Raw genomic sequence first — 23,528 nt, forward strand, 5'->3', positions numbered from 1 at the left:
CCGATATATTTATTGGAACTGTTACCAGTTGTGTGAGTGCAGCAACCACATTGAACGCCACTAAAATACAAAAAAGAAAGCAACCCTGGATAACAATTGGTTTGATCAAGTCTATACGTACTCGAGACAGATTGTTCCAGAGGTTTATTAAAACAGAGTCCAATGAGGCCAGGGATAGTTATAGAGCATATAGGAATAAACTGAATTCACTTTTGAGGAAGGCAAAATTTTCTTATTATAGGCAGCAGATAAGAGACGCGAAGGGCGACTGTGGAAGAACATGGGAAGTGCTCAATGGAGTGTTTGATGGTTTGGGCTCATCTAGATCAGTGCCCGATAGGGTCGTGATTGACGATGATGAAATTGTTGATGAGTGCGGGATAGCGGATGCGATGAACCAATACTTTGCGAGTGTTGGTGAATCGTTGGCTGCTGATGTCCGGAGGTCCCAGATGATTCTGAATTCGACTTCAGGCTTGGACAGACCGGAGGTTCGTTTTATCTGGAACCGTCAGATTCAGCTGAGATAATGGGGCTCGTAGGTTCCTTGGGCGACCACAAGGCACCTGGTCACGATGTTATCAGTAACACTCTGATGAAAATAATTGCACCGTATTTGATAGAGCCCTTTGTTGACTTGGTCAATTCCTGTTTATCGCAGGGTTTTGTCCCCCACCATTTCAAGATCTCATTGATAACTCCAATCCACAAAGGAGGTCATAAAAGCGACCCAGGTAACTATAGACCGATTTCTACCATATCTGTGCTCGCGAAGTTGTTCGAAAAAGTACTTTGCTCGAGGTTAGTAAAGTACCTGGATAAGTACAGGATTCTCTCTGAGTTGCAGTTTGATTTTAGGCAGGGAAGGTCAACTGCGGATGCACTGAATGTCCTCATGGAGAGTCTATATGGTGCTGTTGACAACGGTAAGAAGATACTCTGTGTTCGTTGACCTGAAGAAGGCATTTGACACCGTTTGCCACAGGAAACTATTGAAAAAGCTTCAGAACATAGGTATAAGAGGCGTAGCACTTAAGTTGTTTGAGTGTTATTTGTCAGGAAGGATACAGCAGACAAAGATCAATAATGCATTGAGTAATGAGGCAGTGAATAAGTGGGGTGTACCACAGGGTACAGTCCTCGATCCAATAATTTCCTCATATATATAAACGACCTCCTCAATCTTAATATTAAAGCTAAAATAATCTCATTTGCTGATGACACATGTCTTGTATTTGAACAGAGTTCATGGGAGGAGGTTAAAAATAAGACCATAACTGATTTGAACACTGTGAAAAGGTGGTTTGATTGGAACATGCTCTCGGTGAATATGAAGAAGACACACTTTCTGCCCATTTCTTTGACTATTAACTCATTGCCTGATTATGACTATCTTTGTTTCGATGGTGACAGGATCAATCGCGTAGAGTTTACTAGGTATCTTGGAGTCTATGTTGACTGTCACCCCAGGTGGGATATTCACAGTGTAGAGTTGCACAAAAGATTGAGGAAAATTTTATATAAGATCCGCATAGCGAGGGAAATCTTGCCATGGGATATGCGTTATACCGTGTACTACGCCCTTTTACAGTCGGTCCACCAGTATGGTATTAGTGCCTGGGGTGATCTTGTGGGAAGATATTACCTCATTATTGAGAGAGCGCAGAAACGGTTATTAAAGGTTCTCTTTGAAAAGCCTATCCTATTTTCAACGGAGATGTTGTTCCGGGAGCTGAGGATTCTTGATCCCAGACAACTTTATTTGGAGACTTTGATAACCTCTATTTCGAAACAGGCTTGACTTTATGGATTCAACCCATAGAACGCGTCAAGCTGAAAATAGGATAGTGAGAGGTCCAAGAGTGACCAGAGAAAAATCAAGATCTTCGCTTCCCTACAGGTTACCCGAAATTTATAATATAATACCATAATTTCTTAATATGCCGCAGAGCTTTCATTCCCTTAAAAAACACAAAATCCTGGTTACTCGACAGTTTTGGAAGACAGGCAGCTCATGAATTGTTTTGAGATTTTCAGATGTTCATAATAATCAGTAAGCCAGATCAGTATTAATTTGTAATTTAGTGTAGGACTTACCTGTATGTTGTTTCTAGAAGAGAAGAATACATTTTGTTTTGTTCTGTTGATTCCTCGAGCGGGCTCAAACACACGAGCTCTTAATTGAGCTTTCTTGAGCTCGCGGGGGGAACACAGCTTGAACGTTATGGAGAAATAAAGTACCTTTATATTAAGTATAAAAAAAATACGGACAACCATTTTGAAGCGCAAAAAAACTCGCGAAAATAGGGGTAAGCACACATGCCGATGGGCGACCGTAATATCAATGATCTGAATGTGGCACCTTTGAATATTAATATCTATATTCTAAATTTATGACTAGATTACGACACGCTTAAACATTTTATATGATTTCTTACTTCTCATTTGTTGATCTTGTAATTATTTTAGGCCTAGTACGCAAATTCTAGGGAAGGCTAGCAATATTTTAAATATTTTCAGATTCCTCGGCATCGGTCATAGCGAGGCATGAAAACCTAGTTGTTATCTTTCGAATTATTTCGTCTGGTGCTCCAATATTTTTTTTTTATTATTTTTGGGCGCCCCTACAGACCTTGCGCCCGTGGCAAGTGCCACCTTTGCCACGCCCTAGATACGGCACTGTGAATGTCCATCGCTCTTCTGAATAAACTGAACATGCACGACGCTTTATATAATCACACGAAAAAAGTATCTGTCCCCAAAGTCTTACTAATGATATTGTCCAAAGTCACCACCAGATATCTCATTCCAAAAATATACACATTGCCTATTCATTTGTTATCTGCATTCCATACCCATAATTTTATTTAAAATCCAATTATAGAAGTATAACAAGTTAGGTATTGAAATTTTTCAATACAAACTACGACGAAATGTTAACTTTTATAAACAAACAAGCATTATAGACAGATAAAATCCAATAATTCATAGACAAAGGTAAACTCTGTGGATAAAATGGTTTTGCTAGGTCGAAAACGTCCAACGAAAAAGATCGACATCTGATTGATCAGATATTTTTGCCGAACGCTCCAGATGTGTATTCCCCACAGATTACGGATAATCTGTAATCTGTGGTATTCCCCTCAATCTGGATGTAATAAACGAACGGTTCAGACAAGTCCGAGCGGTCCGAGGTTATAACCGAACGCGCTTATTGATAAAACCGAGTGGGTTATTTTCGGTCTCAGATCTAGAGATGAAGTTTTCACTTTAGACCATGGTGGCGCCACTATCTCATCAAAATCTTCGATCAAGTTCCTCGGTTTAGTCGTAGACGATCAATTGAGGTGGTGCGATCACATCCATTTTTTGAGCACAAAGTTATATAAGGAATACTATTAGTAGACTGAAAGGTTCTCCACCTATGAAATCTTTAATAGATATATATTACGGCCTTTTTCACTCTCATTTGAATTATAATATTTTATTATGGGGTAATTCGGTGAATGTGGAAAGAATTTTAATATCTCAGAAAATAATTTTACGTTTAATTTTTGGTTTGAGCTATCGTACCCCATGTAAAAGAGTTTTTGCTGATAGGCAGATAATGACTGTGGCTTCTTTATATATTTATAAGTGTTTGATGTAGGTATGTAAAGGAAAATAACAACACCATACGATACGATGGCTTGATTCGATTTAAGTCGAGGGATCGGGCACGACTCGAGACAGCCACAGCTCGGGCAGCAACGACAACGAAAGGGGATTGACAATTTCGCGAATAGTATGGTTTCTTCCGAGTTTACTCGAATAAACTCAAAAGTAAATCGAGAAACTCGAGATGAACAGCTCGAATTGCTCCTCACTAGACTCACCCTGTATAAACATAAATCTCAAGAGCACAAGACAATGACTAACAATGATGATTCTGAATTGAATTGATTAAGTGATAATTTTTGGATGTAAATCTCTATGACCGCCTCAGCGTTGAAGGAAATAAATCATAGGTTGCTCATATTCGTTTAATAACTTGGGAGTATGTTAGTCTGGGATCCAAGTGCAAATTTGGTTAATTATCTCTTCCCGAGAGATTGGTGGGATGCATCAGAGAATAGTATTATTAAGTCTCGTGAACGTCAGCTGCAACTCGGCTGGGGGGGAAAGCGATGGCAGCCTCCCACGCACAAAGAAAAAAACATTCAGTCATTTCCTCCCAACTGAAAAATTTTCAAATTGCAGCTAATCCAATATCTCGACAAAAAAAACAATCAGCTGGCTATAGCATAGTTTATAATACATCAGCTGGTGCCTCGAACATGAAGAAAAATTATATTTTCAATTATTTACTCTCAAACAAAAAGATGATAGCTTATATGCAACTATGGATAATAATATATGTCAGCCGGCTGTATCTTGATGGAAAACCCGTCAGCTGATAATTTGATAGTTATTAAGTTAAGCGAATGCATCTATTGCCCATTTAAGCGCATCAGCTGACGGTTTTTCAACCAAGATACAGCCAGCTGACTGAATGTTTTCTTTTTCTTCATGCGTGGGAGGCTGCTACCGCTCTCCCCGCCCAGCCGAGTCGTAGCTGACGTTCACGAAGCTTTTCAATTACTATTATCTGATGTATTTCTACTAATAACCGTTTGAGAGGAAATTGGTCATGTATATCTGTTACTGGCTCCCGGACTATATGATAAACAATTGAAACATCAGAAACGACAACTTCTAAAATAGCATCATTCATTAGTTCCAATTGATTTTTTTTATGTGTCCGACACTGAAACCGCTACCTAAAAAAACCCTCATTCAAATATGAAATAGTAAAAAAAGTGTCCTAAAGATCGAGGGAGAACATGATGTGCAAGTTACAGAGTTATAAGAGTTCAACAGAAAAATATCAATTTTCAAAATCGTCCTGTAGTCCAGAAACTATGAGCCATAACGACATGCGGTGATGTAATTGAAATCCTACCACTCATTAATGAACGTATTGCGAGTTATGTTACAATTCGTAACTGAAAGTAAATATATATTTGTATTTTTTAATTAGTGTATAATGGATTTGTGTCGAGTACATAAAGGCCTTCATAAAACCAAGATTAAAATAAAACCTAGCTCTCAATATAATACATTAATTTGTTACAATATTATTCTTTTTATCCTTATTCTGCCAAGAGCTAACAGTTTTCTTCAATTCTTCTTGTTGTTCTTCAATTTGACTTCTCCAATCTGTTATAGCAGCCTGCAATCCAGCTGACTCTAATGATACTTGTTCTAGATTCTTCTTCAACATTTTAACTTGTTTCCTTAAATGATGTCCTTCTATAGACAATATATCACATTTATTGGTTTCTGGTCTCCTGAAAATAGTACAACAATTACTTCATAATTATTAAAAATGTTAAAATAAACTCAGATTAAAATAATTGGCTTTTTATCGAGAGATACGGCTTCAACTACCGAGGTCTAGCAATATGGCTGCAACAAGTAAGGAAGGTGAGAGTGATGCTCTGGGGATTTATTCATTCAAGTGTGCTTTTTGTTATCGAACAATGGCCAAAATTCCGTTAAAATGTAATTTGGTCCCTAAGGTCTACCATAAATATTGTGGTAACAAAGTTGCAAAGTGTTATGATCGGGAATTCGAAATTTCTTCAGTGGTAATAGATAACGTCTGCGACGACATTGTTCCTGTGTCATGGTCAAATTCATAATTCGGAATTTTCACAACAAAATATGCTACTAAGGATTATTTCTGAACTCGAAATCGAAAATATGATATCAATTGAAAATTCATCATTGCGGAAATAAAAGATTTCAATACTAAAGAAGAATATTATTGAAAAATATGAAATTATGAACAATTCCAATAAAAAAATAAACAAACCGGACTAAAAACTAAATGCAGTACAATCTAGTGGAAGTATTTCGCTTCCGAAGAAGTTGACACCGCTTGCTGTAAATGATGCTCCCATTATTATTGTTTCTGATACTGAATAAACAGACGAGCTCGCAGTTATCATGCAAATATCGTCAAAGAAGTGCACGAAACCCCCTTATTGTAGGGAATTTCGCTGGATTAACTACTGCTGAGGGAATCGTTAAATCCAAGGCTCTACATGTTACAAATCTAAAGCCCACTACTACTCTAGCTGACCTCAAGGACTTTTTAGAATTTCACTAATGTGAAATGTGAGACTCTTAAATCTCGCTATCCTGAAATTTATACGTACTCATTTCATATGATCAGTTCGATAAAATTAAACAAGAGTCGAATTGGCCGAGAGGATGCAGTGTTCATAATTTTTACCAGCACCAGAAGACAAAGCAAAGGAACTGATACATCAATCAACGGAGAAAATAAATAATGGGTTGAAAATTTTACAAATAAATGTTCAGTCTATGCCGAATAAAACAAATAGGTTGGCATTATTACTCGATGAATAATTACCAGGTAATAATAGGATAGTGGGTAGGAAATCCTCAGGGATTCACCTATCATCGACTCCTTCCCACCGCGGATTTCAGGACCCGGACCCGGGAAGCTGAAATCTGTCAAAAGGTCACTGCACAGGATAACGGACGAAGCCGTGTGCAAAGCAGCTCAAGAATTCTTCCACCGTAGCTCTGCGGATCGTAAAAAGCGATCAAAGGCCGCCTCCTCCAAAATAAGGGGGAACAAATGAATGATGGTGAATTTGAGAAGTAGAAATGTAGAGCCGCTGCCTGAGGCTCGTCAGGTGGTGTCTGGATCCGGCGCTGGACATGGCAGCAAGCGGGATATCGATGACAGTGCTAAAGAGACGGGCGTATGTCGAACAAAATGCTACGCTTTCACAATATCAACATTCTAGGAGAAGGAAAACACGAGTTTCTCCAACCGCTGAAGGTGCTGCGCAGGATCCTCAACCTGCACTCACCCATGCGGTTCTTCCTAAAAGACGCATGAAATTGAAATACTATAAATGATCATGCGCATATGCGCATTGTCACTTCACATTGTCACTTCAAAGTATATACTTTGAAGTGACAAAAATGGAAAGAATAACATAGCTGTGAGAAGCTGGTACCCCCAAATGCGAATTTTGGGATCAAAATTTCAGGATGGTTTGTCCATCGTAGGTCCACGTTTGTGCACACTATTTTTCATTTGTCTAGGCACCATTCGAGAGTCCACAAACGTGGACCTACGATTGACAAAGGATCCTGAAATTTTGACCTCAAAATTCGCATTTGGGGGTGCCAACTTCACACTTCGTGTAATTTCGAATGGTCGATTGTTTTTAATTCTGGGTGTGGACACATGAAATTATTGGGTGGATAAACGTGGACCTACGATGGACAAAAGATCCTGAAATGTTGAGCCCAAAATTCGCATTTAGGCATGGCAGCTTCACACTTCGCGTAATTTCGAATGGCCGATTTTTTGTTTCTGGGGGTGGACAAATGAAATTATCGGATTAATTTTGGATACAACTGCAGTTAGTCATTGTTCTGAGTGCCTCAGCTACAAATGTTGGTGTATTGTTATTTTTCTTTCGATCGAAAATTACAAACAATAATTTTTTTTTAATAATAATTTATTTATACATGTACATAAAAATGATACATAATCCAGTGTGTACATAATAAATGTTCACCGTCAATAAATTTACACGGTTCGTCAAAAAAACAAATTTTCTTAAATGCTAATATATGTACATTCACAATTTAATAAATTAGAACACCACGAATCAACGACAATTTAAAAATTCATTGAGGCTCTATATTGTCCTCTCTAGGAGTAGTTCCTTGACATGTTTGTGGAAATTTCTCTCGTTCAGCTGTTTGAGATTATCGGGTAGTTTATTGTATAATTTTATACATATATAGTTTGGACCTTGCTGTGTCTTCTTCATTCTATTATATGGCAGAGTAAGCTTATGTTTTTGACGGGTGTTGTAACTGTGATTCTCTGAATTCGATGTAAATTTATTTGGATTTCGATGAATATATTTCACACAGGCCAGAATGAATGATGATACCACGGTTAGTATTTTTTCTTGTTTGAAAATATCCCGACAGCTATCAGTGAGTTTCATTCCGTAAAGGATTCGAATAGCTCTCTTACTTTTTCTATAAAGCCACTCTGTCCCCATATTATGATCCCGTACAACATCTGGCAGTGAAAAGCTGAATAATATGCTTGCTTGGCTGTTTCTATATTAGAGATCTGTTTTATTCTTTTTATCAAGAATATCGCTGTTGACAGCCTACCACACAATTCTTCTATGTGTTTTCTCCAGCCAAGTGAGGAGTGGATGGTGACTCCCAGATATGACAGGGATTCGTCAGTTTGCTTCTTGGTAGTAAAAAACAAATTTTGGGTCTTCTCAATGTTCACTTTGGGACCATTTGCAGAGAACCATAGGTGAGCGTCATTTAAGGCATTTTCCTTTTTTGAATGTAAGGAATCCTTCGATTTATTGAGGACTGCCGTGTCATCAGCATAACTGCAAATTCTGTCGCACTCCACGTTCACGTGTAGGTCGTTTGTATATATTATGAACAGAATAGGCCCCAATATTGAACCATGAGGAACCCCTGTTCTGTTCTCTCTGATATCGGAAGAAACACTGTGCCATCTGACCTTCTGATTTCTGCTTGCTAGATATGATGCAAATATTTCATTTGCTTTTCCTCTCACACCATAGAATTGGAGCTTCTGTAAAAGCATTTCGTGCGGAACACTATCGAAGGCCTTACTCAAGTATATACAGGATAATTCTACTTCCTCTTCGTTGTTGTATGCATCAAGAATAGTTTCCAGAACGTCAATCATCGCCGTTATTGTTGACCTTTGTTTTCTAAATCCATGTTGGCATTGATGAAGAAAATTATTTTTTTTTTTGAAAAAATCCATCAATCGATTCTTCAAGATTGATTCAAATAATTTAGATATGACCGGTAAGATTGATATAGGTCTGTAGTTCTCAAAACACTGTGGATCTCCTTTCTTCAATATAGGTGTTATGATGGCAAGCTTAAGTTCATATGGAAAAACTCCCTGCTCAATGCAGTCGTTGAAGATCTTGCATAACGTCTCTTTTATGTGAGGAACCATCATTTTCAACAATGATACGGACATACCATAAACATCCTTGCTCTTTTTATTCTTTAGAGAATTTGTTACGTTCATAATTTCTTCTTCGGTAACGGGATAGATGTACATTGATGATTTGGAGTTGATCTGTAATTTACCTAACAGCTTAGCCGGTGCCCCCAGTGATGATTTTATGGCGTCCTGGATTCTCTGTCCAATTGTGGAGAAATAGTGGTTCAGAGCATCACTATCCACACCGTTAGTCAATTCAAATTTCTTCTTACTGCCAGTCTCCTCCCTAATTAAGTCCCACATTGCCCGGCGCTTGTCAACAGCATGAGCGATCTTTCTTGTATTTTTTGTTTTGACTGATTCTTTTATTTCTTTCTTGAATATATATTTCATTGTCTCATACAGTTTTGCACTACATTCATCTTTGGATACGTAAGCGATTGCTCTTGCTGCATCGACTTTATTTTGTAAGTCCCTCAATTTTTTTGTGCATTTATATGCTTTTTTATTTTTAAACTTTACTTTTTTGTCAGGAAATGATGAGTCAAAAATCGAAAGAAGTCCCTCATGAAAACTTGTGAATTGTGCTTCTGCATTGTTTTTGTATATAATTTTCCAGTTTTTTGTTTTAAGGTGTTCCAAAAATTTCTCAGTATTTTTCTTATCAATTTGTTTGATGAATTTAGGACGTTCTTGGGATTCACAATTTATTTTATTAGTGGGAAGTGACAAAATCTGGGCCCTATGGTCCGACAAATACGGTTCGTAGGTGGTGGCCTCAATTCCACTGTTAGACATGTTTATGAACATGTTATCTATACATGAACTGGATGATTTACTTATTCGGGAAGGATCTTTGAAAACATATTTCAAGTTAAACATCTGGAACATCTCAATCAACTCGGTTTTCTCGTTACTCGATTTACTGAGGTCAATGTTAAAATCACCCGCAACGATTATCCCGTCGTTGTCATACATATCCAAACAATTCCCCAATGCCTCAGTCAGTCTGGAAAAAAACGTTCGGAAATTCCCATTGGGAGGCCTATATACACAAATTGTTACCATTTTTAATTTTGTGAATCTTACTGCAGTCATTTCAATTTCACGTTCAATTGACAGTTCTTTAACATATTTTACTTCTTTACATGTTATATCATCTTTCGCAATTATTGCCGTCCCACCATGTCGAGATGATGCTCGACAAAAGGCGCTAACAACGTTGTAGTTTCCTATTTTTATTTTTGATATTATTTCTTGTGAAAGCCAATGTTCCGTAATAAATGCGATATTAATTTTTTGATCTCTCATAAAGTATTCATCAATTTTGTTAGCTAGAGATTGGACGTTAATGTTAGCAATATTATTGAATTCTACATCACTTACTTTCTTTGGTGCCAGCTTCGATTCGTCGAAAAAAAGTGAATCTTCGAATGGTAACCCCTATTGGCCAGTTGTTTCCGTCATACAACGCGTCTTTCAAATCCAAATCACCACCTATCTTGAAAGATTTGCTAGATGCTCCTTCTCTCAATTTTTGTTCTTCAATAATGAAGGATCGTCCCGAGAATAGTTGACCCAAATGATCCCTGATCATCTCAGCGGTAGTACTAAGCTCGACTTTTCCTACGTGTAACCAAACTTTTTGTTGAACACCCGAGAAAACCCCTTTTTCGATGTTTGTTTTTGGTCTTGTACCTCGTACTTCTTTTATTTTAGGAGATGCAGAATTATTCCGGTTTTTCATTTGGTTTGGTTTATGTAAGTCATGTTTGTTTACCTCTTTTGTTTTGTTTACGACAGGTCGTTCACTCGAGCGGTCAGCTGTTTCTTTTTCATTTATCTTATCATCTGGAATCTTCTGAACGCTTCCACGATCGCAAGTCGGTAATGTGAAGTTATGTCGAAACTTCGGAATTTCACCAACAGATGTCAACATTGTAGATTGTTTCCCTTCAATCTTTTCTTGAAGTGAAATATATTTTTTTAGGAAATCTATTTTGTCGCGTAATTCGTCAATCATATTAGATTTTTCCAGCAGAAGTCTATTTAGGTATTCTATTTCAAGGTTTTCCACCTCTGTATTATGTGATGGAACTGCTGGTTCCTCCCCAGAATTTTCGTCACCTTTATACTCGCATAATGTCTCTCTATCTTCATCTATAATACTTTGTTGGCTGATAGAATTTTCAAAAGAAATTTCGTTTAATTTCAACAAGCGTGTCTTCAGTTCTTGAATTTCTTTATCCTTCTTAGCACAGTCACATTTTTTTGAGGTTATGTCATTACAGCAAAACACTTTTCCTTTTTCCACATAAATGCCGTCAATTTTTAATATACAGCTCGAATGATACGTATTCAGACAAATGCAGCATGTAACACTATTTTTTACTTCCTTCAAACACTTTTTGCAAACTGTTTCCACAGTCGTTATATTGCGTGGCGCCATGTCTGTTTCAGCTCATGATCAGAAAAAATGAATGGTTCCAACATTTTAATTTTTTCAAATTTCGCCATCGAACTCTGATCGTTTCTGCTATAAAAGAATTTCATCAGACTAACTCGGCATGTTATGCTTATCTTCTTTTTCATTTTCTGCTTGAAACGATGAGGAAAAAAGATATTGACATTTTAAAGAAGAGGGAGCTCATTCTGGGATTTTCATCTCTAGACTTTTATTCGGAGAATATTATCAATGTGTCATTATTGTCAAATAAAATGTTGGAATTGCTTGCCACTAGCTTCAATTCAAGCATGTCATATTTTCAAAAAGTTTAGATCATTAGTCTTGCGCATCCGGTGGCATTTAGTTTTTCAACTAGAGCATTAATTCTTGAGTTTAATTTCAGTTTTATTCGGTTTTGAAATACACATTCTCCTTTATGCAACCCCAGAAGAAAAAATTTAATGAATTCAAATCTGTTGACCTAGGAGGCCACAAAATGGGATCCGTTTGCATAAGTTATCAATAGGCTATCCGGGACCGAGACGTTAACTGGTGGTGAAAAAGGTACTCTTCCGAGGTCAGCACCTTCTCGTGGTGGGAGGGCTTGTAGTAACTGCCTGCTGTAAAGTAGACATTGAAACTAAGACTGACCAAAACGTGTGGCGTGGCTAATTCTAGCCTGCAACATTCCCCATACCTAAATAATTCAATGTTCCCCCAAAACAAAACATTCCTGCTTATACCTCGTCCACTCCTAAGAACATCCTCTAATCTTGGCCCTTTCAAGCGACAGGCTCAAGCAGAACGAACAACACGAGAAGAGAAACAGAGCAGCTAGCCGGCCGGCTGGGTCGACAAAAGGTGAGATAGGGGCGCAGAACCGGCCAGACAGAAGACATAAAGGTGGGTGGAAATTATTGACAGATCTAGAAAGAGACACAAGAGGCCGAGAAGGAAGCAAGAAGATGCCAACATTTGGCTGTGAGTACGTGGTAGAATAGGGGTGTAATGTTCTCGATATATTAAACCAACACACTATTTTATATATCTTTATTTCTTAACGACCAGATACATACTGAATCAAATGAACATCAAAAAAAGCATATATTATACCATATTCATGATAAGAACAGAAAGTGTATTTCACATTCTAAACAAATAAAAGTCACATTCTATTAATGTATATCGTTCGTATACATCACATATCTTCCCCTTAAAATTTTCGACACAGCGAAATCCTAGAAAACCCAAAAAGTTATATATTATAATCAAAATTTAAGCTCAAAAGCAAAATCTATCTGGTTTTCTCCTAATTCTCTTAGATTTAACATCATTAACCTCTTCCCTTTCTTTTAAATCAGGAGATTTAAAAAACTCATCCAATCTTAAATCCTCTATACTAGATATACTATCTTTCTCTGAAACATTTACTTTTATATTTTCTGAGATATCTCCCATAGAGATATTGCTAAAATCTAATATTTGATTCAGATGCCGGTGCCAATATTTGTTCAGTTCTGGTATGTAAATTAAATAAGTTCGCGGTCCAATCTTCTCCTTAATTATTCCCTTGATCCATTTTGATTTAAGACCACGAAAATCTCTTGCGAGAACTATTTCATTTATACCGTATTTCCTAATTCTAGTGCCCTTATAATATTTTTTTTGTAAACTTTGCTTTTGTTCAATATTTTTGCAAATTTCGGCATCCACCTTCTTATTTACATTAGTGGGAGGTAACAGTAAATCAAGTGAATGCCGCAATTTTCTTCCGAACAAAAGTTCAGCAGGGGATTTACCAGTGGTACAATGCGGAAAACATCTATAATCGAACAGAAAATTTTCTAAAAATGAACTTAAATTGCTGTCTCCCATTTTACCTTCTAGAGCTTTTAATAGTGACAACTTAATATTTTTAACTGAGTTTTCAGCCTGTCCATTAGTAGCAGGATGATACGGAGGTCCTTGTTTCAATTTAACTCCATTTCGATTTAAGTATTCTGTAAACTCCCGTGAAGAAAAATAGGTTGCATTATCTGATACTAATGTTAAAGGAAAACCAAATCTCGCAAATATGCTTCTAAGAAGTTTAATTGTGATGAGACTGCTTGGATGTCCTACTATAAATGACTCGACCCATTTTGAATATGAATCCACAAGAACAAATATGTTTTTACCCTGAAATGGACCCAAATAATCGACATGGACACGTTCCCATGGGCCGTTTGGACATTTCCATACCTCAAGGGATGCCTTTGGTGGGGCATTTCTATATTTTAAACATGCCTCACACGACTTTACCGAAACTTGTATATCATTATTCAATTCCGGCCACCAAACATACGAACGTGCAATACCTTTTGTTTTTACCATCCCCATATGGGACTTATGCAAGACTTTTAATACCATTCCTTGTAATTTTTCTGGGACTACCACTCTATTACCGTGCATTAAACAATCGTTTACAATGTTCAAATAGTTTCTATTGACATAAAATTTTTTTAAATCCGATGTTATTTTATTCGGCCAACCGTTCTTTGTAAAAAAAATTACTTTACGTAAAAGCGCATCATCTAATGTGTGCTTCGATATTAAATTGAAGTCGATGGGTATTTCCCCATTGTTTTGGATGAAACTTATTAATAATGTGTTACTTTTATCACCATTTTCATCATCTTTAATTGGCAATCGAGAGAAGCAATCAGCTAAATTTTCTTTGGACTTCGTGAATTCAATTTCATATTGAAAATTTGATAATATAAGAGCCCAGCGCTGAAGTCGATTTGCTGCATAAACTGGTATTCCTTTTTTGGGGCCAAAAATTGTTACCAAAGGTTTGTGGTCAGTATGTAATATGAATTTTTTACAATAAAGGTACTGAATAAATTTTTTTACACCAAAAATTATTGCAGCAGCTTCCTTTTCAATCTGTGAATATTTCAACTCACTTTGTGATAGAGTCCTAGAAGCGTATGCTATCGGTCTAAAACTACCTTCAATAATATGCATTATGACTGCACCTAAACCATATTGAGAAGCGTCAACAAATAAATGAACAGTTTGTTGACTATTAAAATGAACTAAAATGGTTTCTGAACCAAGAACTCTTTTGACAGTCTCAAAACTATGTACACAAGCAGTATCAAACTTCCATGAACTATTTTTCTGTAACAATTTATAAAGTGGTTTGAGTAATGATGAAGCATTTGGTATAAAACGGTTATAATAATTGACCATTCCTAAAAAGGACTTCAATTGCGTCACATTTTGAGGATATGGCACCTTCAGAATGGCATCAATTTTCTCTTTACTCTTATGCAAACCGTTTTTATCTATAATATATCCAACATAGGCGACACTAGGTTTAAAAAAATCACACTTACTTTTCTCAACTGTTAAACCACATTCGGACATCTTATGGAGAACACTTCGAACTTTATCGATGTGTTCTTTAATATCTTTACTCGAAATTAATATATCGTCTTGAAAACATGTCACATCTTCAAAACCCACCAGCACTTTTTCCATAATTTTTTGAAATTTCGAAGGACCAGAATGAATGCCAAACGGTAACCTATTATAAAAAAACAAACCCCTATGAGTACTGATGGTGGTGAGTTTTTTACTTTCATCATCTAATTCGACCTGCTGAAATGCACTAGACAAATCTATTTTGGTAAAAATAGTACCACCCTGCAATTTAGTGAACAGTTCTTCTATTCTGGGCAAAGGAAATTTATCAATTTCCAAATTTGGATTTAAAGTTACACTATAGTCTCCACATATTCTAACTGACCCATTACTTTTCAACACAGGCACAATGGGAGTAGCATAATCGCTATAATCAACAGGTGTTAGTATATTTTCTTCAACCAATCTATCTATCTCCTTTTCCACTTTTTCTTTCAGAGCAAAAGCTATTGGTCTAGGCTTAAAAAATTTCGGTATAGAACCCTCTTTAAGTTTCAAATGAATTTTTCCTTTATTAAATAATCCCAATTTATTCGTGAAAACATTTGGAAATTCCCTATGAAAATTTTCGATATACATCCGGTTATCTGAAACTTCCATCTTATTTATGCCTAAAGAAAATTTGTTGAGAAAATCTCGACCTAATAGGGGTGGTCCCCCATTTTCTACGACATACAAAAACAAATTTTCCAACCCACCTCTGTATCCAATACAAACATCGATTTTTCCCAAGGGATGAATTTTCTTGCCATCATAAGTTTGAAATATTTCTGTACATGAAAGCAATGGTAAGCTTGAAAAAAAATCCGCTTTGAACCTCTCAGAAATTACAGACGCACCGGCACCGGTATCTAACTCAAATTTCACAGGAACATTATTAACAAATACATCAACAAAAATGGGGTCTACATTTGAGGTATTCAAATGAAAAAGTTGATTTTCTAGGTCGTTATCAATGTCAAAATTCATTGACTGATCATGTGATTCCGTTGTATTATCCTCCAAATTCAAAAAATGATTTTTAGCTGAATTTACTTTTGAACACTTTTTCGCCAAATGACCTTTATTTCCACATAGATTGCAAATAAAATTTCGATACCTGCACAAACCATAGTGAACTTTACCGCACACATCACATTCCGTTGTCCGTTTCTTCTCGAAAAGTTTTCTTTCATAACCATGCTTCGATTTCTTCTCAGGAAATTCAGGTCCAAGTTTCGTCTTCGAATAGTACATCTCCATCTCCTCTTTCTTCACATTTCCAAAAGCCACTTCAGTCTTGCATGTAGCCTCTTTTCTGCATGCTACTTCAATTGCCATTTCAAAAGTGAGTTTTGTTTCGTCTTCTTCGAATAGCCTGTCCATTATAGGCCCCTTTTCAAACCCCATTATGAATTTATCTCTCAAAATGGTGGATAATTCGGCCGTTTTGAAATTGCATCTGGAAGCCAGTTGTCTAACACGAGCAGCCCATTCTTGAACAGATTCTTCTTTGGCTTTAGAACAATTATAGAATTTCTGTCTTTCTGGAAAAACTAATTTCGCCGGAGCGAAGTATGTATCGAAGTACTTCAGTAAATTATTGAAGTCTTTATCTTGTGGAGTATCCGGGATACACAAACTGTTCAAAAGCTGAAAACTGCTTTCGCTGCAACAGTTTAGAAATATTGCCCTTTTTATTGCGGGATCGGTTATGTTGTTTGCTGCGAAGTAGTTCGTTAACTGCACTTTGTAGATTGTCCAGTCAGAAACACTAACATTGAACTCCCGTAAATGACCTATGGCTGCCATTTCAACTACTACCGTAAAGAAAATTTCAGTAACTTGTAAACTATCGATGACGTTATCCTCGTCGCCACTGTAATGTTCTCGATATATTAAACCAACACACTATTTTATATATCTTTATTTCTTAACGACCAGATACATACTGAATCAAATGAACATCAAAAAAAGCATATATTATACCATATTCATGATAAGAACAGAAAGTGTATTTCACATTCTAAACAAATAAAAGTCACATTCTATTAATGTATATCGTTCGTATACATCACAAGGGGCTACTTATGTTTCCGCGGGCGCCAGTTCAGGACCTTAAGTGTAATTCTCAGTGCACTATTCGAGGAGTTACTATGACTTTAATGACCTCGAATCTTAGGATACAAGGATAACGAAAAACTCCCTCTAAAAAACCTTATAACTTCCCTGGACAAACTGAGGCTGATCCTATACTGTGAGGACTTAGGGTTTGCGTTTGTGGTGTATATTCGCAAAGGTAGCAAGAACAGGGTCAAGAGGCGTCTCCTCGTGGAAGATTGAGTTCGAAGGGAGGAGGCTTCCGAACGACTCTTCAGGAGAACCTCAAACTACCCAGCAGGTAGCAACAGGTGTTTTACATTTGTCGAGATTTGTTGGGTGTCCATAAGGTGGATTTCCTTCCATTAAAAAAAGGCTCTGAAGGTAGGAAAGGTTGTCCCTATTTATAACGAAAAAATATATAGGAAATATATAAAATTATAGGCCAGTTATGGTCGATTTCTCTTTCATAGAAAAATTCATGCCATTCTTAGACGAAATGCACACTGAACGGATGTAACCGAGAACGTGCCAAGGACGGGACACGGACGTGATGTGGGCTATTCCACATAGAAGAGGGAGGAGTAGTGACGAGAAATTTCGGTCAGTCAGTACCTAGCAAAAACGGCAAGGTAAAACTAGGAGATTTTTCAAACTCTGATGAAGTTATGTTGGATTTGGTCTACTTGGCTAATATGCAAAAAATAGACGATGTTGGTTTTAGGAAATGTAAAACATAGGAAATGTGAAACATTCGACGTTATGTATTATGCATTGATATTGTTCAGTATTATACATTTTTTTCTAATTCACTGAAATGTTATTGAAATTAATGGAATATTTCCATAAATATCGTTTAGTGATAATTGCATTGAAAAATGTTGGGTGCCGAAACAGTTTTCTATATCACAAATCTGACAGATAATAGATAAATAAGTTACAGGAGAGCTCCGTGTACCAAGATATGAACCATGAAATCTGTGCGAATCTGAGATATATCTCGCGCGATTTCATTTTACAAGGTATAAAGAAGGAACGGATTTTCAATATAACTGGAGAAACAGATATCCAGAACTGTTTTCAGCACGATGTCTCGTAATTGTATAATGTATAGGCTTTTGTAAAAGACGGCCTTGAGAAGAGATCAACGAATTGAAGGAAACCAATATGTTCTGAAAAGAGGCTAATGATAACTTTAAGGGGTGAATAACTGAACTAATTATTCTGTAATAAATTTATTCAAAACTTCAAAAGACAGTAAACGTATCCAAGAAATATTTCGACTTCAATTATAATGAAGTGATCCCGATTGTAGAAGAAGCGTCAGGCTACTTCAAATATTGAAATTTGTTTTATTTGTTTCTGCACGCTGAAGTAATGATCCTGCCAGCGGCGTTGGTACCCTTCGTGGAAGAATCTCGTGTCGAAGAAGCCATAGGGGAATCATTTGATAAAGTATTCATGGAAAAGCCATTGATTGAGAAGTTATTGAGGAACCTGATGCTTTGCGAACAAAAAGAGGGTGATACATTATTTCATCTGCTAACTCAAATATTCCTATTTTAAAGCGCATCTTCTTCCTATCATCCATTGCCTTCATATTCGGCAAAACACTCTGCAAATGCCATATTGAAATCGAGCCGACTAATAGCGTTTGTCTTCGGTCTAGCAATCCATCAATCAAAATTCCATCTCAAAGTACTTACAGACGGAACCGTTTACAACAGCTTATGTTGCATTTGACGATTATTTTATCTGAAACTAGTATCTTTGTTTCGTTTCGGTGATGAAGGAGACATTGGTCTAGTTGGTGTAGTTGCTATGTCATCAGGAAAAGGATTGTTGGTATCTTGCTTGGAAGATTCAGTTTCATCAAACTTCTCATTCATATTCCCATCTTGACTTTCGTCCTCACTCTGTCTTGCTTCCTCCTGTGTTGGCTTTCCTTCAGCAACAACGTTGCCTTTACTTTGTCGTTATTTCAGTAAAAAACTGAAGGTCACTTGTTGAGTAATATAGTTTATCCTTTTTTGCTCCAATCCAGAGGGCATTTTTAATTAGTTTGGTACTTCGTATAACTTCCTCTCACATTTGTCCACCGCACTCTGTCGCTGAAACAAGAAAAATAAATTAATGGACATGAAGCCATGACATATAAATAATTTTGATTCAATGACAAACAACAAATGTGAACACAGTTCATTATCTTAACTTTTTATTTCAGATACTTTGCAATTGGATATTTATTCGAAGCGCGTTCGTACTAATTCTAAAAAGGGCATTCTACAGTCATAATTGAAGTACATCATACTGCAAAGGTGATATAGGAGAACCTATGGCAACCTTAGTATATGCTGATAGTGACAACAGAGAAATGGATGCAAATTGCAGATTATTTTCATTCATTGTGGAATAATATACATAATTGCATCGGCAATATAGAAGGTAAAGCTTCACCACGATCAGGTTCTGCCACTTTGATTATAAAAGCTTTTTTATTGTTTTACTTATGATTGTGGTAGTTGAAGTGGACGAGTACGGGCGGAATAGTAATGGCCAATTATTAACGAATAGTAATTTTGGTAAAGCTTTGTAGTCCGGAAAACTTGATTACCTCAACCTACTCCCATACCAGGAGATACCAGGCCGATTCAGTTTTATTTCACAGCTAATGAAGCGTTTGCCTTGAAGAAAACATAATGAAACCTTTTTTTCGTAGAGAATTTAATACTAAGAGAAGAATTTTTAATATCAGATTGCCGAAGGGAAAAAATCTATCCAATAATCATTTTTGTATGATGGCTACAAAATTTGCAATTCTAAACACATACCCAATCGACAAAGTTCATATACTTTCTCAAGGAATGTTTGTTTTGCATACTGCCTAATAATAATGTAATGGTACATTCACAAAGCCCAAATGGAATTCTTCGTGATAACCACCAATGATCAACTCAAATGCAAAGACTATCAGGGAGTACCTAACTACGTATATATTAGAATGTGCCCCGATTCCATATCAGGATAAGCATTATGTATAAATGGTAAGTAAAAAAAAACAACTTACCTTTAACATCACATTTTCAAGCGATTTTCTGAAAGGCTTAATTCTAGGCACTGTTATTACAGTAATCTGAACTAGTATAATTGTATAAGAATTCTTCTTCAATTCTTTCCTCACAAAATTGAATGTTGAATTGACTACGCAATAAGTCTCGTACAACGGACGTATATCTTCCTTTACACCACGAGCGACTGGAAGCAAGAGCGGGATGTTGGAAAACAGTGCCACGCCGCCTCTGTGTGCATTGGATCATTAAAATATTAGTAGAAGTTGCCACGTCCTCGTCCGTTCAGTGTGCATTGCATCAAGGACAACAAGATCATTCTGCAAGCACAATAGGGCTACTGAATGAAAAAGTCAACAACAACAGCAATAAGTTAATCCAATGTATGATAAAATTGTGCGACTACCACGGTAGCGCAGTGGATTAACAGTCGACTGTGGTGCCGAAGGTACCGAGTTCAAATCCTTGTTAGGTCATAGATGTTGTGTATGTCTGGTGGTGGAAGAAAAATCTTCACAAATATATTCAAACATGTCCCAGCAAATTTGAATATGAAATCAAATGACTGATGGTCAAAGAAACTATTTGATTGAGTATATGAAAAATAATGCTGATCTTCAAGCGGGTAAATTCTCGAATCAATTTACCCACAAAGTATTTTAGGAAAGGTGCCTTTTGGATATGTCAAAATACACTCTTATAGCTATTCAGACGAAACGACAGACGATTATCGCGGTCCTGAAGTGGTAACAGTAAAATATTTCTCCCCCGCGAGTATGAAAATACAGGTTGGTTCAAAATTTAATAATAGAATAGAACTCTTTTCATGAAAAAAAGTGAATAAAAGTTCAAATAACTCTCACTATTTTTGTACGTAGAATCGACTGAAATAATGAAAAATATAGGTTCTAATTTGAAAATCTTGAGTTTAGATGAATTTGAGTTGTACAAGTTCATGATCTTCTGATAAACAACCCGTACATTTTTGGTCCAAACCACAAGCAGTCTTATAATATTAGGTATTTGCAGAACATAAAAAAAAATTTTTCGAAAAAAGCTTTTTCTACTGAAAAATTCATAAAAATATGAGTCCTCATCGCCCTCATTTTTTTCATAAGGATCCGATTAACTCATGAACTGTTGAGTTTTTACCCAAGGTATGGCATATTGCTGAAATTGTCATCAAAAATGCTATCTAATGATGCAATAATATACTGGGTGTGCCATTCGAAATAAGCAAGTAGTAATCTGTAATATTTCAGACAGAAAGATCATTGTCTCAAACCCCAATGTGTAAATTTTCAGCTCAAAATTATGATTAGATCTCAATAAACGTCTAATAGGCCACTGTTAGAGATATGTCCACATTTGAGTAGTAGAAAAATTAGAAATTTTAAATAACATACACTACAGACGATTCCAGCAGATGTTCAAAATAATGCCCGTTTATTTCAACTTTGGCGAAGCTAATCGATAGTTCATTCAGGAATTATTGACATCCCGCGCTGTAGCGGAAAATCGAAATTAAGTTTGGTAATGGCTCCTTCAGTAATATTTTGATTTGCAGATTTGGTATTGGAAATGTCATTGACAGAATATTCATATTTCGAATTTAGTTCTATTTGTGTTTCTTGTTTTGATCCAAGCAATCGCGAAAATAAATTATTATATCAAAATACATAATTATATCAATTTTGAACACACATCGACTCTTCAGTCTTAAGCTATTAAAAATGGCTGGAGAAACAATCTGGATACTCCTCGCCTAACAACCAGGGAACGCGATGCAGGGTATTGATGTGAGTTCATCCACTCACATCAATACCCTGCATCGCGTTCCCTGGTTGTTAGAACTGTACCTATGTTAATAGGAGTAGAGGGTAGTAGCCAGTTGTGTCGCTGTTGTAAGGTGCGTAATTATTCCTGACGCTAACGCTTCCAGAAGTCTTGTTGGATTCGCTGAACGAGTTGCCAACGTGACACCGACATCAGGAGAAGTAAGAGGGCGAAATATTAAGAAGTGGCCGGGAGTAATAGCCTCCAGATCAGATGGTTCAGAAGATGAAAAATACAAAGGACGAGAATTGAGGATAGCTTATACCTGGGTAGAGACAGTGAGCAACTCCTCATAAGTAAGTAAGTTGTTGCTCACCGATTTCCCGAAGCAGATGATGTTTCGTAGCTTTTACAGTTACTTCCCAGAGGTCACCGAACAGCGGACTAGAAGGCGGGATGAAACGCCAATCAATCCCGGAAGCAGAAGCAACATCAGACAGGGACTGTTGATGTTGAGGAACCGACAATAAACGTCCTAAATCCCGAAGATAATTGTTAGCTCCGATGAAATTACTGCCGTTATCTGAGAAAATTACAGATGGATGAACTCGGCGTGCTACGAAACGACGATACTCAGCAACAAATGCGGGGGTAGAGAGTTCAGATGCCAAGTGCGCAGCGTTGGTGCTGAAACAAATGAACACCACTTAGTAGGTTTTGCTTACAGCGTCCCATAACCGAGCGCTAGTAAAGTGAAACGGACCTGTGTAATCAACCCCAGTGGTCATGAAGGCAGCAGATGAGGACAAGCGCTCAGGTGGAATGTTACCCATTGGTTGAATTATAGGTCGAGGCTTGAAGGAAAATCATTTATTGCATTTACGCAGACGATTAGGCACTACGCGTCCGTTCAGTTCCAATATTGACGACGGATAGGAATGAGTCGCTAGAGAGCCGGCATGAAGCAGATTTTCAAACCAGGATCCCTATCCAACTAAAGGGGATCAATAGAAAAGAGTTCACGACATGGTCGGGAGGAATTCCTACCAACAGAGGTGGATAATTAGTAGCCCATTTGCGTAACTCAAAACCGCCAGCCATTTGCTGTCGCAAATTAACTGCGTCTGTTTCAGAAGAACTACCGGTTAGAATATCATCAACATAAACTTCCTCCAATAAGACATTTTTAGCAAATGGATAATTTGTACCCACGTCAAGAGCTAATTGTAGGGTACGAAAGGCTAAGTAGGGAGCTGATGATACTCCATAGGTGACACTGTTACGAAGATAGTATTGAAGAGGATCTTGCCCAGAAAAGCGACAAACTATCCATTGAAAGTCTCGTTCTTCATGACGTACTAGAATTTGGCGATACATTTGTCTAATATCGGCAGTGAAGACGAAACGATACAGATGAAGCGTAAGAGTAGCGTCGAAATACCACTTTATAACTATGAGCCTGTCGAAAGATGGTAGCTAAGTGATCTGTCATTAGATGATGCACAAGATGCGTTTGAAACTACCCTTATTTTCGAAGGGAGATCATCGGGACGATGAACAGGATGATGAGGAATGAAGTATGGTT

General features: G+C 37.0%; 2 protein-coding genes across 6 annotated transcripts in view; one reads left to right on the plus strand and one right to left on the minus strand.

Moving 5' to 3' along the window:
* Nucleotides 1-529: 529 nt before the first annotated feature.
* LOC123671552 lies at nucleotides 530-1,801 on the plus strand. The gene is made up of 2 exons (XM_045605464.1): nucleotides 530-926; nucleotides 1,197-1,801. Exons 1-2 carry the CDS (start codon nucleotides 530-532, stop codon nucleotides 1,799-1,801), a joined length of 1,002 nt encoding a protein of 333 aa, XP_045461420.1.
* A 3,236-nt stretch (nucleotides 1,802-5,037) lies between these two features.
* Nucleotides 5,038-23,528, minus strand: part of LOC123676217 — a 29,335-nt gene continuing 10,844 nt past the window's right edge. Inside the window, exons 3-6 of one of the 5 annotated variants that reach the window (XR_006746880.1) lie at nucleotides 22,320-22,630; nucleotides 20,167-20,487; nucleotides 18,806-19,210; nucleotides 5,038-5,369 (exon numbers count right to left, since the gene is read on the minus strand). Coding sequence is in view for 3 of the 5 variants with exons in the window: in XM_045611991.1 (XP_045467947.1) it covers nucleotides 5,332-5,369; nucleotides 10,490-11,552 (1,101 nt within the window). In the remaining 2 variants the exon portion in view is untranslated. Of the gene's footprint in view, nucleotides 5,370-10,489; nucleotides 12,548-18,805; nucleotides 19,211-20,166; nucleotides 20,488-22,319; nucleotides 22,631-23,528 lie in introns of those variants that run through there. The other 4 variants (XR_006746881.1, XM_045612000.1, XM_045611991.1 and 1 more) reach the window with 4 other exon arrangements.

This window comes from Harmonia axyridis, chromosome 1, assembly GCF_914767665.1.
Source record: "Harmonia axyridis chromosome 1, icHarAxyr1.1, whole genome shotgun sequence".
NCBI classification, from domain to species: domain Eukaryota; kingdom Metazoa; phylum Arthropoda; class Insecta; order Coleoptera; family Coccinellidae; genus Harmonia; species Harmonia axyridis.

Bases quoted from the DNA above. Each gene is read 5' to 3' on its own strand.
- LOC123671552 (XM_045605464.1), top strand. From the start codon at position 530: ATGGGGCTCGTAGGTTCCTTGGGCGACCACAAGGCACCTGGTCACGAT. The intron at 927-1,196 runs GTAAGAAGATAC...TTAATATTAAAG, and splicing joins ATATGGTGCTGTTGACAACG to CTAAAATAATCTCATTTGCT.